The 16,296-nt window shown below is 44.4% G+C and overlaps 1 protein-coding gene across 1 annotated transcript in view; it reads left to right on the top strand.

Moving 5' to 3' along the window:
- The window catches only part of ARHGAP40 (Rho GTPase activating protein 40), a 69,303-nt gene that overhangs the window by 41,853 nt on the left and 11,154 nt on the right, over positions 1 to 16,296 (top strand). Inside the window, exons 4-13 of the mRNA XM_090064082.1 lie at positions 1,580 to 1,800; positions 8,225 to 8,303; positions 9,835 to 9,992; positions 10,891 to 11,056; positions 11,437 to 11,528; positions 11,661 to 11,738; positions 12,016 to 12,175; positions 13,259 to 13,341; positions 14,547 to 14,753; positions 15,471 to 15,611. Coding sequence (XP_089920208.1) covers positions 1,580 to 1,800; positions 8,225 to 8,303; positions 9,835 to 9,992; positions 10,891 to 11,056; positions 11,437 to 11,528; positions 11,661 to 11,738; positions 12,016 to 12,175; positions 13,259 to 13,341; positions 14,547 to 14,753; positions 15,471 to 15,611 — 1,385 coding nt within the window. The remainder of the gene's footprint in view (positions 1 to 1,579; positions 1,801 to 8,224; positions 8,304 to 9,834; positions 9,993 to 10,890; positions 11,057 to 11,436; positions 11,529 to 11,660; positions 11,739 to 12,015; positions 12,176 to 13,258; positions 13,342 to 14,546; positions 14,754 to 15,470; positions 15,612 to 16,296) is intronic.

The raw sequence follows: 16,296 nt of genomic DNA, 5'->3' as shown, positions 1-16,296 counted from the left end.
TTTACTTAAAGCGGAATTTTTCTTAGCATTTATTTTTGCCAGCATTTTTCCATTTCATTGACAAGGTTTTGGGGTTTGGGTTTTTTGGGGGGGAGAGGGTTGTAAAAAAACAAAAACAAAAACCAAAAAAACCAAACAAGGGGAAGACAGCTTCCCAGCTCTAGGTTTTGAAACCCATTATTTTCCAGTCAGGTCTGTAAATAAACATGCACATCTGTAAAGCTGCTTGTAGTACACCGAATGCATGTAGTAGACAAAAACTGGGCTGAAGTAGGGGGTGGGTGGTGGGCTACAGGTATGCAGTATATAAAGCATGGAGCCACACATCAGTAGTCTTTTCCTCAGAGTTCAAACAGCTGCCACCTTGAGTGCATTGTCTGACCTCCACTCAGAAAAGCAGCATGCACACAGGATTTGTGCTCTTGTACTTGGAGTTTAACTGTTCTGTTTTAAGAAATAGTGTTAAGCTTGTGCAAACGACCTTGCCTTCAGCATTGTCTGGCTTCTGGCAGTATCACTTGGAAAATTTAACACACTTTGAGCATAACTTTTTTTTGTTTTGTTTTTTTTTACAGATTTAGGAATAAAACACAACATTAAGTCAACTTAATGAGCGCACAGAAATACTGTAGGGTATGGTTGGGTCTCCCTGAAATGTAATGTGTCAGTACAAAGTAACAGCCACAAAGATGATCCTGTGCTTTTAAGTATAGTTTAAATTAAAACGTGAATATGATTCTAGGTAGACTCTGGGAGTTAAAGTAGCTGAATTCAAAACAGTAAGCTACATACCCTGGTCCAGTTCTTTCTTTAAGAATTAGAGAGCAAATTAGAGATCCAATAGCGAGGGAAAGTATAAAAGCCACATGTGGAATATTTTTGCTGTGATATGTAAGAGAATGCTTCTTTTGATAGTGCTAGGGGATGTTCAGTAGGTCAGATTCATTCCTGGTATGAACTGGCACCAACTTTCATTGAAATCAATCATTGTGCTGCTTTATACAACTTTTGTTTTATACAAGACTTATTTTCTGCTGTGTGTGGTTTCCCCCGACCCCACGAGGCTCATGCAAGGCCAGGTTAGGCAAAGGAGAGGGAGAGGGCGCTAGCCTTTCCTTCTTGTCCTTTGAAAGGGAATTCACTATCAGATTCAGCTAAAAGCACAGTCCTTGCACTCACTAGAGCTTGCTCTCTGCAGATATGCCACGTGCTATTGTTTATTCCAAAGAGGACTATGCTAGTGGGGCTGTAGTTTTGCTGTTTAGCTGCAAAGAAAGTCTGTGTTGTGAGTATGGCCCTTGTTTCTCAAATGACTCTTGGGAGCCGGGGCAGGGGAGAATGCCTTTGGTGCTTCACTGGGGTAGTTGGCTTATACCTGTTCCTAAGCCAGGACTGGGGCTTGAAGTCCCAGCAGCTGTCTTGGCTTTGTAATTCCTTTTGTACTAAGGAAGAGAACCATACAGCACTGGACATGTCTGAATGCCTTCCAAGCCTTGCTTTTGGACTGTATCAGTTATATTGAATCGTTACCTCCCCTGCTTTTTGACACTGACTCTGTCCTTCATCCCTTGCCTCTCAGAGGGAGAAGCTGAAGCTGCATGGCTACAGGATGCAGGCCTCTCTGATCTGATTGGGGATAATGCTGCAGACAATGGCAATATTGTGCTGCTTTCTACCTTGACCAAGACCCAGGCTGCAGCTGTGCAGAGAAGGCTGGATACCTACTCACGGTCTCGTCGGAAGAAGAACAAACAGCCTGTGCGTGACGTCCGAGATATTTTTGGAGTGATAAATTCTGGGGTATGTTGCTTTACTGACTCGTCTGAAGTATTTCCATGCAGCTTCCTTGACTTTATGGAGACAGACTTATTTTATTCCAAACCAGTATTGTCACCTTTTTGAGTCTTCAGCAGAGCTGAACTCACAGGGTGCCTCCACACATACAGGCACATGTGCTTTCAGCAGCTCAATAGGAGGAGCACAAATTTGAGCTGGAGATTTTCCTCCACAAGTGCCTGGACAAGCGCTTTGGTGTGGGACAAGTTGTGCCACTTGGGGCAAAATAACCCTGCCCAACTCCTCCTAGAGCTGCAGACAGGGGGAGCGAGAACCTGGGGCCAGCCCAAGGTAGTATAAAACCCTGCCCTGTGCTGGCTTCAGCCGTATTAAAACCTGCCCTGGCAAGTAGCTCAGGGCTACTTGCTTTCAGGAGGTTCTGGGGCCTGGCCAGTTGGTATCTAGGGACACTACTCCTTGTGCCAGCTGAACTGCTGCAGCAGCCCTAACTGAGGGTTCCCTGCACCCTCTACCCACTGCACCAGTCTGACTGGGGGTCGCTGCCTGGCTATGACCTGCTGCCACCTGCAACAGCACTGCCAGACCCGCGGTGTGGGTGGGGAGAAAGTACATGGCAGGACCTGGTCCAACACAGTCTGCTAGCATGCACCTTTGCACAGGACTGGGAGGCACAGCTCTGGGGCATGCAGCTACTGTACAAAGGCATGCTGGCTGTGCAGGCCAGTCTGAGAAGGCTTGGCTGGGCGGGTGCATTTTCTGTGAGGCTCCAGTGGTGATGCACCATGGCCTGTTGTAGGCACAGTGCTGTGGCTGTGCATTGCCACCTGAGCCTCATGGAAAACGTGCCCAGCATGACCCAGCCCAGGCAGTGTAGTTAGCACGCCTTTGCACAGGACCTGTGTATCCCTGGTCCACGGCAGAGGTGTGCGAGGGTCCCGCTGCACACTTCGTGGAGGAGCTTAAATGGGGGCCGCTGCATGCCTGCCCCCCCATCTCTCCCTTTAGTGCTGGTGGCAGTAGTCAACGTGGCTGTGGCCTGGCTGCAGGCGCAGCTAATGGCAATGCGGTGCTGTGTGACCCGGGCTCTGTACATGCTGAATGGCACGGCCTGGCCTGGCCCAGCCCAGCCCGCTAGTGCACGGCTTTCCCAGTCGTGTCCAAAGCCATGCACTAGCAGGCTGGATCCATTCAGCGTGTACAGAGCTTGGGGCACATGGTGCAGTGTCGCTGCTGGCTGTGCCTGCAGCTGGGCCGGCTGTTGCCACCAGCACTGCAGGGGGCAGGTAGGGGGGCAGGCATGTGGCAGCCTCCATTTGAACTCCTCCACAAACCCACCCACATCCCCTCCACCCCCACGTCCGTACTTACCTGTGACAGTGCTGAGGGTCCCGATCCTTGCCATGCTTCTGCTTGCCCCACCATGTTAAGGGTTTGTGCCCCTCCGTGCTGGGGAAGCAGGAACACCATAGAGATGCTATGGCCAGAAACCTGAGTGTCTATTTGTAGGACTGGCTCCCGGGTTACCACCTCGGGGCATAGTCGGGGATCATGCCCTGCCCTTTTTCCCCCTGTGTTTTATTTTGATACCTGAATATCCAGGTATCAAATTTTGAGCCTGTGCTGCAAATATGCAGCATGAGGAACGTTTTTTTGTTTGCAACGTGCCTCTTGCCGTATCACAAGCCGCTTTGAGATGTGGTAAGATGCATGTACAGGCTTGTACATAGAGTTTATGCATCTGATGTGCAGTAAAACTAATGCTATAGAATCTGGGTTTTTAAGGACTTCCTTTGAAGTGAATGTAGTGGTAGGGAAAGGTGACTGACTCTGTCTTTTAGCTAGAAGGCTTCACTCTTTAGCCACAGATCAGAAGTGGCATAGGTCATAACAGCATCGGTTTGCCAGCTACTCTCCTGCCCAAGTACTTCCTGGAGTATCTACCTTCCTGAAGACTGCCAGCAATATCTCTATTACCTTCACTCATGATGGAAACCTTTTGTGATGCTGGATATTATTTACTGTATTCTGGGTCTGACACATTTACATAAGTTCTCAGCTTGTGTGACTTGAGAGGGGGGGACTCTATGAAGTACCCTACTGCTGAGTATACCATGCAGTATTTTATTTGTATTCCAGTAGCATTTGGGGCCTCATCAGGCCAGGGAGTTTACGTAGTTGTAGACTATTTTTGCCTGAAAGAGTTCACAGCCTAATTAAACTACATGGACATAATGGAAAGGAGAATATTTATTTATCTATGATCTGGTGTTGAGTTTTTGTGGCCAGTGGGCACATATACACTTGCACTTCAATATGCAATTCAGTATGCACTTTTACTGTGCATTAAAGTGTCCCTTTAAAAAACACGCAATTATGCTAATGCACATTAATATAGGTTATTGTGCATTAAGCGTCACTTAAACTATGTGCATTTGTTAATGCTTATTAAGGCAGCCTAATGCATATTACTTGATACCTTACACTGGAGGTACTACAGTTATTGCACATTTAGAAAAAGCACCTTAATGCACATGCATTAGTGTGTAAAAGGGAGAGATCTGTTCTTAGCATATGTTCTGTAACGCATTTGTTACTACAGTCCTATTAACCTGAGTCATTGGATTACTTAGCCCTTTTGCCAGTTAATTGATTCTAATAAGTTTTTAGAGGAACAGTTAATCTTACTTGAGAACTATGTAGATATAACAGTTGTTTAAACCTATCTCCATTATGGGTTCTGGAAACTGTCCTTGCTGATAAATTTACCCATGTGAGTTTCCATAATAGAACTTGCCCAGGTCCTTCCTTTCCTGTCACCTGCTGCTGCCTTGGAGATTTGAAATACTCATTTATACAGTCTGAGACTAGCTTTTCATTTTTACAAAATATACTTTTTCCTTAATTGAGGTGGTCTTTGGTCTAAATATAAAATAGATCTGGTCTGTTTGAAATGAATATAATAAAGAGTATAAAAGTATTTTAAATTCAAGACCCTGGAAAGTCTACCAAAGCTGAATAGTAATTGCTGCTGACTTCTATAGCTACCCACAGTCTGTACAAAGCTGACTGTGAGGTAAAACTTCTCTGACACCAAATATGTCAATTAATTTGACCCTGAGCAGAGGGGAAGGATTTCCTAATGAGAAACCTCTGGCTTTTGTCCCAGAAGAAGCACAGGTACACCCCAGTTGAAGTCACAAGCAGGTCCAAGAAGGTGATCCTCCCCCTCTATGCGACCTTGGTCAGGCCCCAGTTGGAGTACTGCGTCCAGTTTTGGGCGCCGCACTTCAGAAGGGATGTGGACAACATGGAGAGGGTCCAGAGGAGGGCCACCCGCATGATCAGGGGGCAGCAGGACAGGTCATATGAAGAGAGGCTACAGGACCTGAACCTGCTCAGCCTTCCTCCCCCCCCCCAAGTCCAGTCCAAGTACAGCCAGTCAAAAAGACTGAGGTTGAATTGATTCATTCTTTGCAGGTTAGTCTAAGCTGCAAAGATTGAATTGATATGAAAATGAACAGACATTCCCTTTTGATTCAGGAAATGCAGCCACATGGCTACAGTGACTTGAGCCAGAAAGCGGGGGGCACTAGAGCACAGCTCTCAGGCAGGTGGCCAGCATGGGCTGTGTGTTCGCTTCCTCTTCCTGCTGCCCACAAGGTCTCTGGGATTTGAAGTACAGACTCACAGCAGCAGGGTTGCTCGTTGCTTCCTCTTCCTGCTTCCAGGTGCCTCTGGGATTTGTAGCACACAGTCACAGCCAGCACTAAGTAAGCAGGACAGGGCAACTCCATACTTGGGGGAAAGGAAGTTGAACCCTGTTCCTGGCCCCAAACCCTGGCAGGGCCAGTGAGCTAGCAGAAGGGTGGGGCCAGCCCTGCCCTCTGAAGCAGGCAGCCCAGCACTGCAAAATTCTCAGCTGCTGGAGGTCTCTGATCTAACTTGAACCCCAAAGGGATCTGGGACAGAAGTTTCATAAACTAGTTTGACCTAAATGAGTTAAGTCTGATACTACATTCAGCCAGATCTATCTTAAACCAGTTTCAGCCACTTTGAAACTGGTTTATATGCACTGAACTTCTGTTACAGGTTTAAACCAGTTTTTGATGACTTTAACCCAGTTTGTTACAGCAGAAGTTTTCAGCCTTTTTTGGTTGGTGTACCCCTGTCGGCTGGTCAAGAAACAGGGAGTCCCCCAGCAGCTGATGAGTGCGGGGGCAGGGGGTCCCCAGCAGCCTATTGAGTGAGGGGAGGCCCCCCCCCATGGAAAAATCAGAAGTGCTGCCTGCGAAACCAGAAGTGCCCCCACTTCTCCATGCTGCTGCTGCTTACCCCCAGGGCCTTCCCAAATACCCACCCCCAGGGGTACACAAACCCCTGGTTGACAACCCCTATGTTAGCAGTTTAAACCAGATCACTTAAATTGGTTTATGTGTAACTTCTGTCCCTCACCACAAAGTTAATAGCATTCCCAGGTCTTCATCCCAGTTCAGTGACTTAACCACAAGATATCTTACTTTGTTTCCTATGCAGACTTTCTGAGCATTAATTGAGTTTGCTTGCTGCTTATCCCATGGTCTGAACATAAGGCTGTCTCCCTGCAACCTTCTTGCATATTTCCTTTTATTTATAATGCTGTTTTTTCTAATGAAGATTAGACACAAGAAATTATTCAAATTATTGGCCCCATAAAGCACTATGAGGCTGATCCAAAACTTAAATAGATACTAGGTTTAGTCCTTGACTTCAGAAAGAGCAGGCTGTAGCCCCCAAAAAAGAACATATGTTCTGCTATAGGCCTGACAAATAGGGAGTTTTAACTTGTTTCACTATGATAACTTCCTTACTAGAGTTATTTTTCAGGGTCTCTGAGAGAGGACTGGGACATGTGATTTATGGAGAGGCTGAAAGAACTGGCCTTATTTAGTCTGGAGAAGAAAACACTGCTGGGGGGGAGGTTAACTTATAGATTTCATAGACATTAGGGCTGGAAGGGACCTCGGGAGTTCATCGAGTCCAGCCCCCTGCCCAAAGGGCAGGAAGTCAGCTGGGGTCATAGGAAGACTTTAGAGATGGACTATTCTCTGTGACTTCAGGAGAGATGATAAGGTGCATCCTTAAATTGCAGCAAGGAAAATTAAGGTTGGATATTAGGAAAAACTTTATCGCTATGGAGTGGTTTAAGTATTGGATCAGGCAACCCAAAGAAGTGATGGAATCTCCGAGCCTGGAAGCTTTTAAGAGCAGGTGAGATGAGCACTTAGGGGTGGTGTAGTTGGAGATGAACCTGCCCCAAAAGGTCATTTCGTCCAACCTCCTGAGGTCCCTTCCATTCCTATTTTCCTATGATTTTGTGCGTGTGCACCTGTAGCTTTCAACTCCTGTCTACAACTTTCATAAAACTTCTTGGATTTCTAGAATAGCTTTTCACATGCACACATGGATTATTACTTGCGGAGTAGACATGCCAGAAGGGAAACCCTGGGGGGTTCTAAGATCGTGCAGTATGTTTGTTATTCACTGGAACTGTAGTTGCTAAGTCGCTGGTCCAGTTATGTGTGTGGTTTTAGTCGCATCTTTTGCTCAAGAAAAAAGGAAATCTCTTTACTTCCACTTGATTTACTTCACTTAATATCAGTGACTCTTCATGCATTCGTGTTTATTCTTAGTTTCTGGTTAGCCTGGGTATGTAATGTTTGTTGGAGTTGCTCTGAAAAGCATTTGTGGTAAAATATTTAAATGAAAATATTTCTTCATGATGTTTGTTTTATTTTCAGCCAGCTCTGTCAACAAAGAGCTTGTATTAGCATGTTTATCCTCGTGTTACAAATGCTTCCTGACAAACTCAAGTTGCATTGCGTTTCTGGGACCTGCTTAACTTGTAGCAATGGGCTAGGTTATTGTAGAGCAGAGGACATAAAACATTACGTTGCTTAAGTCTTAAGTCCTTAATTAAGTGGTATTTAATTAAAAGGACTTTGAAAACTGACTGCTGACAGGGGTTCATTTTGATTTTAATGTGCCTGGCTTGCAGACCCAAAACCAGCAGATATGTCAAGTTAGCTGCTGGTGCTTTGATAGGGTATGAATTGGCACTTTGCCAATGACTTGAACATCCAGCTGATGGTGGATGGCAAGGGGTAAATGAAAACCTTTGTGCTATTGGGAGGGTAAGGGGCTGGGGGGGAGCAGAATTTACAGCTTTTGCAGCTTAGGTCATGAACAGAAGCTTCTAACAATTGCATAACAGTTTTTAAAGTGATTTTCATTTCTGCAGCAAGCCCTGTACATCTGAACTTAAAGGTGCTTAAGTAGCTCTTTAGTGCAAGTGAACAATTTTCTTAACCACCAAACCAGGATGCTGCATACAGGCTCTCTGTATATACAGCAAGGTGTACCAAGTGCATTCTGCTTTTTATTTCCTTAGGAGGTGGTACCTGAAACAGAGGAATCAGTCACAACTCGGTCACAGCATGGTTTGGGGTCTTCAGGCAACACATGCAAATGTAAGGAAGAGCTTTTACCTTGTCTATCCCTAATGTACTTCCTTAAGGCTGAGGGTGAAGTAACTTTTGGAAGAGCAGTATAAGTGTTTTCATATAAAAACAGGTATTCCATCATACTTTCCTTTGTAGATTTGAAAAACTAAAAGCTGCATTTGGAACACTTTCCTTATAGGGGAATCTCTACCCTCAGAACCTCTACCCTCATAAGGAACTGCAGCATATAGCAGAGCGTGTATGCCGGTTTCTTTTTTTGTATATGCAAAGGACAGTATTTAGAACGGTCTGTTTTCCCAATAGATCCTGAATTTAAAAAGGGAGGAAGGGGGGTAGAATTTGTTTGCAGTTTGAAGTCCACCCGAAAATTTTCACCAAAACCTTGTAGTGACCTTCCCGCCCCCAAAGTAATGAGGACACTCTGAGATAGAGATGAAATTCTAAGATGTTCTAGGTTAGCTTAGCTCAAATGGCTCTGCCTCCAGTTTCGGCTTCTGAGAAGGGTATGTTATCTTATGTAGCGTACCATGTGTAATAGGGGCATGCGAAGCAGGCCATATTCAATTTGGATTGAGCCTGATTCAGGGAACAGGGATTTGATTAGTTGATTTGGATCACTGTCCTGATTCGATTCCGCTGAATCTGAATCTGAAGATTCAATGTCAATTCAGAGAATCAGCAAGTTTGGCCATAGACACAGCTTAAAATGTTTTTCTACATACCACGAGGTACCAGGCGTGGCTCGTGAGCACTGAGAATAGCGGGGTGGATGGAGCATCCCACAGGAGTGTGCCCCCCGCATGGTCTCCAGTGGACCTAGAAGTGGACCTGAAGTTCTTCTGGTTCACTTCTGGGTCCACCACCAAGCATGTGGGGGAGCCTCCCCACCCTGCCCCCTGGCTTTACAATCATCTGTAGGGGGACCCCAGGTGTCCCCAAGACCCAGGAGGCACCAGTTACAGAGCTGGGCAGCAAGGGGGGGTCCCCTGCGTGCCCTGTGGCAGACCTGGAAGTGCACCAGAAGTGCTTCCGGACCAGTTCTGGGTCCGCCACTGAGCGCGCTGTGAACCTCCTCATGCTCCCATGGGATGCTCTGCCTGCCCCACCATCTCAGCATTCATGAGCCGTGCCTAGTATCTTGAGGTATGTAGAAAAAACATTTAAAGCTGTCTATGTCTGAATCAAATCTCTCCAAAACAATTTGAGATTCAGCTGTGGAATTGGGTTGAATCTCCGCCAAGTCAAACAAGTGATCGAAGCTTCACACAGCCCTAATATGTAATGCCTAGGTCAGTGCCATCCAGAAGGGGGGAAGTAATGGCCTTGGCTATCTTTTCCCTTAATCTCAAGCTTTTCATCTTTCATGGGTTTGCCAGACTTCTCCCAGTGCTCAGATAATGTTGCATGAAGTTAGTACATTCTTGGTGAGATAACTTTGTGGTGTCACAAACTTGTTTAATGCATCTTCTTATGTTGACTTACATACTTCCTTTTGCTTTTCAAGATCTATCAATTAAAACCATGCTTTTGACTGTAGCAGATGCAAGGGGACTTCAGGACTTCTCAGACATGGTTAGGAGCTCTGGAAGAGAGGAAATATTCAATACAGACGTTGCCTACTCGGAGCAAGCGGCCATTCTGCTCAAGGGATCTTTACCTGAATCCAGGCGGATAAAAGAGGAGAATACCTTAACTGTAAGGGCCATGCGGCACTTCTCTGAACTTCCTGTGTCCCCTTCTTTTTTGGGGTGATCCTAGAAATTTTAGTTTCTGATTTTATTTTTTTTTTAGGGTACTTGATCAAACAGGTTCTTTTATCATTAGAAAGAGTTCTGTGCAAGAGTCAGAGCAGAACTATCCATGTGTTTTAATGCAATGTTAACTAAGTGCAATTATTATGGTGGGCTCAGGAAAGAAGGAAGAATCTTGGAACAATACTTCTACTGCAGCACCTACAGCTCTTCATTGCTGGTGTCTGGATCTCTTTCAGTGACAGAGAAATTGCAAAGTAGGAGTAGGAAAATAACCAGACTAGAGATACTGGACTGAAGACATCTTTGCCTTTTTAAGAGGAACAGAATTGGTGAATGGCACAGAAAGCTTACTGAACCTTCTTTCAAATGGTAGAATAGATTGGGATGGTTTTGTGTATTTTATTTTGCCTAACCAGCTTTGGCTCCTGAATAAGGCAAAGCTGAAGGGAAATGGTGCTGGTGGAAATGAGTTCGCCCCTTTGACAAATCCCCTTTATCTTAAAATACCCATTTAATGTATTTAAATTACCATATTCAGACCATTCTGCTCAGGATTTCCCTCCTCCAGCCTTGTCTTATCAGACACTGTCATTCTGGGGAAACTTGTAGAGAAAGGGGTTGCAGTACTTGAGGCCATACGAGGTGAAGGCTTGGATAAGACCTTCACTGCAGATACAGAGACATCCTGGTTCTGCTGTGAGCAGAAGTCTGGGGCTGGTGACAGGTGGGTTTACAAGTGGAGATGTAGAAGGCAATATTAGGGACATTTCATACGACAAAGCCAGCAGAGCCATCTGAGCTGGCACTTACGAACCATCTTTCATTTTTTTTCTCTCTAGAAATTTAAGCTCCGCAAGGGCAGGCTGGGTGTGACCAGAATTGGAGATTTATCTCCGCAGGACATGAAGAAGATCCCCACACTGGCACTAATTGAGTTGACAGCTCTCTGTGATGTCTTAGGTGTGGAGCTGAAGAGAAATAAGGCCATAAAGTTGAAAGCAACAGGTCAGCTCAATCTCTTGTCTTTTAATTTCTTTTTAATGTCGAGGTCTTTTTATTTCTGTTAACATTATCAAGCAAACAGGATTTTGGTAACATTCAACCTCACTACAGGTGCTCTTGCATTAGAATATAAATCCAAAATAAGTGCCCTTGAGACATGCTAGACTTTTGTGGGTCTTTCTGTGATCTGAATCGCATGCATTGTTTCTTCTCTGCTCTGTGTGGGTTTCCCACATCCACTTGTGATAATACTGCAGCATCTAGTCTCCTTTTCCTTTCAGTGATTATTTAATGAAGTGCATTCCCCAGTTGGAATAGAAGATGGGGCCCTTCTGATTTGCAGTTCTTGATAGTTGTTTATATGTACATTGTCTTTATTGCAGAGAATCGACTCTTTGGAGTTCCACTCAACACTTTATTGGAAAATGACCAAAAACTCATCCCCAATGCCAAGGTCCCACTGATACTCCATGCAGTAAGTTACCTTCCAGTGTCAGTTGCATGCAACAGCTTCAAGAGCTGAGAAGTATTCAAGGCCTTAAACCTAGCTCTAAAAAGACTGACATCTGGTCTTCTGCACTTAAGAGTTTGCTTTCCTTTTTCTCAGCTGCTGTCTTGTTTAGAAAAGAAGGGGCTTGACACTGAAGGCATCCTTAGAGTTTCAGGGTCGCAGACCAGAATCAAGGTATAGTATTTCTGTTGATACATTAAAGTAGGGGGTGTAAGCAAGTGACTGTTGCACAGGCCTTACTTTTGGTACCCACATCCATTTTGGAATGGTCCCCACCACTTTCTTTTCTATCCCACCCTCCCAGTCACTTTCTCCAAAATGCTGGAGTCTGTTAGCAGGTTTACCGTACCTGCTAGCGCCCTGAAGTTTTTGGATTGTGGGTGGGAGGTCAAACTTGTGTTCTTATTGTGCCTGTTTCTTGAAAGTGATGGAGACTTTCTTCCCTGTACAGAATTTGCAACAAAAGCTGGAAAGTGACTTTTACTCTGGCCTTTTCCGCTGGGAAGAGGTTCATCAGAATGATATATCTGGCTTGCTGAAGAGGTTCATTCGAGAGCTGCCCACTCCTCTGCTGATGGCAGAATATCTGCCTGCCTTTGCTGCTGTGCAAAGTAAGTCCCTGTTCAGGCAGTGTGGCCTTTGCAGCTTTGTGTTTTTCTTTTTAAAAGCTTGTCTTATGGCCTCAGAGGTGTGTCACATGTTTGTTTATGTAGTGCTGACCATGGTCAGCATGCTGTGTGCAATTTCAGTTAGCTAAATGTTGAATTCTTACTCATCTCTAGTAGAATTTTATGTATAGAGCTTTTTACGTGACCAGATCAGTGTAGCTTACTATCATTATTTATTTGTATAGCTGTCGTACCTTGAGCCCCAAGTGAGATCAGAGCACTTGTACAGGTCCTTACAAATGTCTGGAAAGAATGTTCCTTCTATAAAGAATTTGGATTTTGAGATGCCAACACTGTTAAAGAATGGAAGGGGGAATTGAGGTGCATAGAGAAAGGAAGCGAGTAGCTCAGGGTCTCACAGTCGGCCAGTGACAGAATCAGGTCCAGTGCCTAGATCTGTATTCCTTTCCATTTGTGGTCCTTAAGCTTTGCAGCTGCTGAAGTAGAGTGTGTGTGTGTGTGTGTGTGTGTGTGTGTGTTTAATTCCTGTTCATTTTTCATAATGTTTGCTTCAAAACTTGTCCATTCCCCAGGTCCTTCACTGTTGTTTTGGGGTGCCATTTATAGCTTCACTATAAAGTTCCTGTGGAATTTTAAAGTGAATTGCTACCTCAGTGCTTCAGATTAGATTACCTATTTGTAATATGAAATTTCCTTCACAGGGATGTTATAAGCTAAATTAATTCAGTAAAACTTAACTTGGTTCTTGGATAAGCAGTGAAGAGAAACATAAATCGTTACTTATTTGGGTGCCATGGAGAACTTTTGTAAACTCCCATCCTCATAAAGGATCGAGTTAGGTGCTTGAATCCTGTTGGCTTCAGCTCCTAAGTTTCACATACATGGTAGAAATTGTTACCCTAGCTTCTCCCATATCAGCTACCTGAGCTTCATAATAATATACTAGCCTGTTCAGAGCTTCAGTTCCATATGGGAGCCAGATTGTTTTAGATTTTTACCTGGACTCTGTGTGCTTCGCACTTAAGCTGTTGCTGTTTGATGGCAAAGAACATGTTCTCTTCTTAGATATCCCAGACCTGAAGCAGAGATTGCAAGCCCTCAACCTGCTCATCCTGATTCTGCCGGAGCCCAACAGAAGCACCTTAAAGGTAATAAAGAAAAAAAGGCCCTAAGAAAAACTGTAGGGGGGGGGAAATGTGATCTCCTTCCATGTACCTACCTAGAGAACTTATCTTTGCACTCCTCTTTCCATGAGAAATTTAATCTAGGTTGCGTTATTTAGTTTTGTGCCAGCTTCATTAACTTAGTGGGTGGGAACGCTTGGGGCAAAATAAAGGTTCCCACATACCATTTAGCGGGTGCAAACTATCAGCATGTGATTGCTGTATTGTTGTATAACATTGCAGAAGCATCAGGCATTTATGCCTCCGTGGAAATGTTTGCTTATGCTCCTGCTTGACAGTCTTGCTCTTCCTATTTGAATGTAGTGAAATACTGGCATCTGAGGCAAAACAAAATAGTTGCTTATTATGGCAACCTAGGCTATCTGTTGAATACAGGGCTTTGGAGAGTAGGTAAAAGGATTTCAGTGCAGCTGATATTTGTGTCTTTGCATCCTGACATCATTTTAATAGTGAAAAAGTTGCAAAAGCTTTAGCTTTGTACTGCTTTCTAATCAGAATACATTGAAATCCCCTCTTTACTCACAACACTACCTTGGAAAAAGAAATGCTGTTTCTGGGTCAGTTTTGTGGCAATGCAGGGCGTTTGATTGGCCTTGTGTTCTTCATGAGTCATGGATACTGCAGAAGCCATGTCAGTGATCCCAATCTCATTGCTGCCCAATTGTGCCTCTCCATAAGACTATCCTGATTCAGTTCTCTACAGAATTGTGTCATTTTTCTAGGGCTAGATTGTCTCAGAAATCTGGATCATTTGATAAATTTGGGATATATTGTAGTTTTACGCAGGAACAGGGAAGAAGTTATCCACCTCACCTGGAAGAAGGTGTGAGTTTTTGAGGGTCTTTGGGATGGGAAACTGAGTGAACCCAAGGAAGGTGGGCCACTACAGGTCAGGGAAAATGACCTCCTTTTTTGCACAAACCTCATCATCTGACCTGATTCTTGAGAGTTTGGGTTCACTGAAGTTGCCACACATGTCTGTAATATAAGCTGATGTTATCCTAATGCTAGGAGAAGACCAGTGAATTATTGTGAGCTTTTGAATGCAAGTCTCCCAAGATGAAAGGTTATTTACATTAACCCAGTGAAGACATAGCACTCACTCTTGCTTGCTATATGTTAAAGTTAATATGTCTTGAAAACATCAACTTGGCTTCCTTTCTTGTCAGGCTTTGCTTGAATTTCTCAGTAAAGTGGTTGCCAGGGAGAAAAAGAACAAAATGAATCTCTGGAATGTTTCCATGGTCATTGCCCCAAATCTCTTCATGCACAAGGCGCTGCCCACCAAGGTCCCAGAAGGGAAGGAGAAACAGTTGGCAGAAGGGGCAGCTAATGTTGTGCGGATGATGATCCATTACCAAGATCTCCTTTGGACTGTAAGTCACCTGGCAGTCTGTTTGGAGGGTATTGACATGGGCATTAGTCAGATTGGGTCAAAGCTTGGCACACTAAGATAATCCTGGAGATTTCGAAGAAAATAGAATTCCGTAAATGAAAGCTTTGGCTAAGATGCCGTCTTCTGCTGCTCCCAAGCCATGTAGGCAAAACACTGTCTATAGAGTGTTTGTGGGGGGGGAGGGATTCCCCAATTCACTGTACAACTGTCTGCAATGCCGACCGATTTTAGCAAAATTGTGCTGTTATGGTCTCAAAATATATAGAGAAAAACATCTGCATAGAAAATCTGTGGAAGCCACAAATACACTTCTTTCTGTAAGGGGACAGAAGCTGAAAAGTTCCTCTTAAGGAGTAGGGGCCAACCTTTTTTGACAAGTGTGCCACAAACTAACCCCCACACCCTACCCTGAATAGTGGAGACTAAAGAATAGTTTCAGGAGAAACTGTATAAAATGCCTCCAAAAGATATTAATCTTTCTGCAGGTAGATTTGGAATCGGGATGCAAGGTAGAGGGGTAGAGAGGATTCCATTCACCACGCTGTGACACTCCCTATCCCCTGCACTGCAGTGAACGACTTTACAGTCAGTTTGTGAAATATGTTTAACTAGTGGCTAGTGCTTCCATTTGGCTCTGAAATGGAAAGGGTTGGTATATGGATGTTTGTTATATTTATTGGTTTGTCATTTCCCTTAGGTCTCCTCTTTCCTGGTAGCTCAAGTGAGAAAAATGAATGAAAGCAGCAGCAGAAGGTACCAGTTTTATGACAAGCGAATCAAAAACTTGCTGCGGAAGATTCATACGGACAAGGACAAGACGGAGAAGAACGAAGCGGAAGTAAGTGATGGCCAGAAAAGCTGGGATCACAGAGGATGGGATTCAATGAGTTCTTATTAAGTACCTTTTCAGGAGGGACTAGTGAACATCAGGGGATTATTTAAAAAAGAATAAAACTTTATCTTGCTGGCATGTTAAAGAACCAAACCGCAGCAGCCAGTGAACCAAACATCTTAAATGCTAGGTGTTTATGCATTCAGGAGTTTGCATAAAATGGTGGTTGATTTGTATCTTCTTGGCTACCCCGGTATAAACTTGACACAGCTCAGGGCAGACCTACCAGCCTATCTTAACAATAAGAACTGATGTTTTCCTTGCTACAACTTGAGAACATTACTCCTTGCTTTGTTCTCAGCGGTGGCAGATGACAGTCTAGCTGCATCCTCTTTTGAACCCCGCTTCAGGTAGCTGACAGGTACAATTAAATCCCCTCTGTCTTCTCTTTTGCAGACTAAATAAGCCCAGTTCCCTCAACCTCTTCTCATAAGTCCAAGTCCCTTCATATTTTTGTTGTCCTCTGCTAGAGTCTTTCTCCAATTTGTCCACATTCTTTCTATAGTAGGGGACCCAAAACTGAACATAGTGCTCCAGATGTGGCCTCACCAGTGCTGAATAGAGGGGAAGAATCACTTCCCGTAACCTGCTGGCAACACCCCTATCAATGCAGCCCGGTGTGCCATTAGCC

This window comes from Crocodylus siamensis, chromosome 10 (assembly GCF_052110815.1).
Source record: "Crocodylus siamensis isolate JL-2025a chromosome 10, ASM5211081v1, whole genome shotgun sequence".
NCBI classification, from domain to species: Eukaryota; Metazoa; Chordata; order Crocodylia; family Crocodylidae; genus Crocodylus; species Crocodylus siamensis.
Note: the sequence above shows the minus strand (reverse complement) of the source record. Positions and strands in the feature narration are given on the sequence as shown.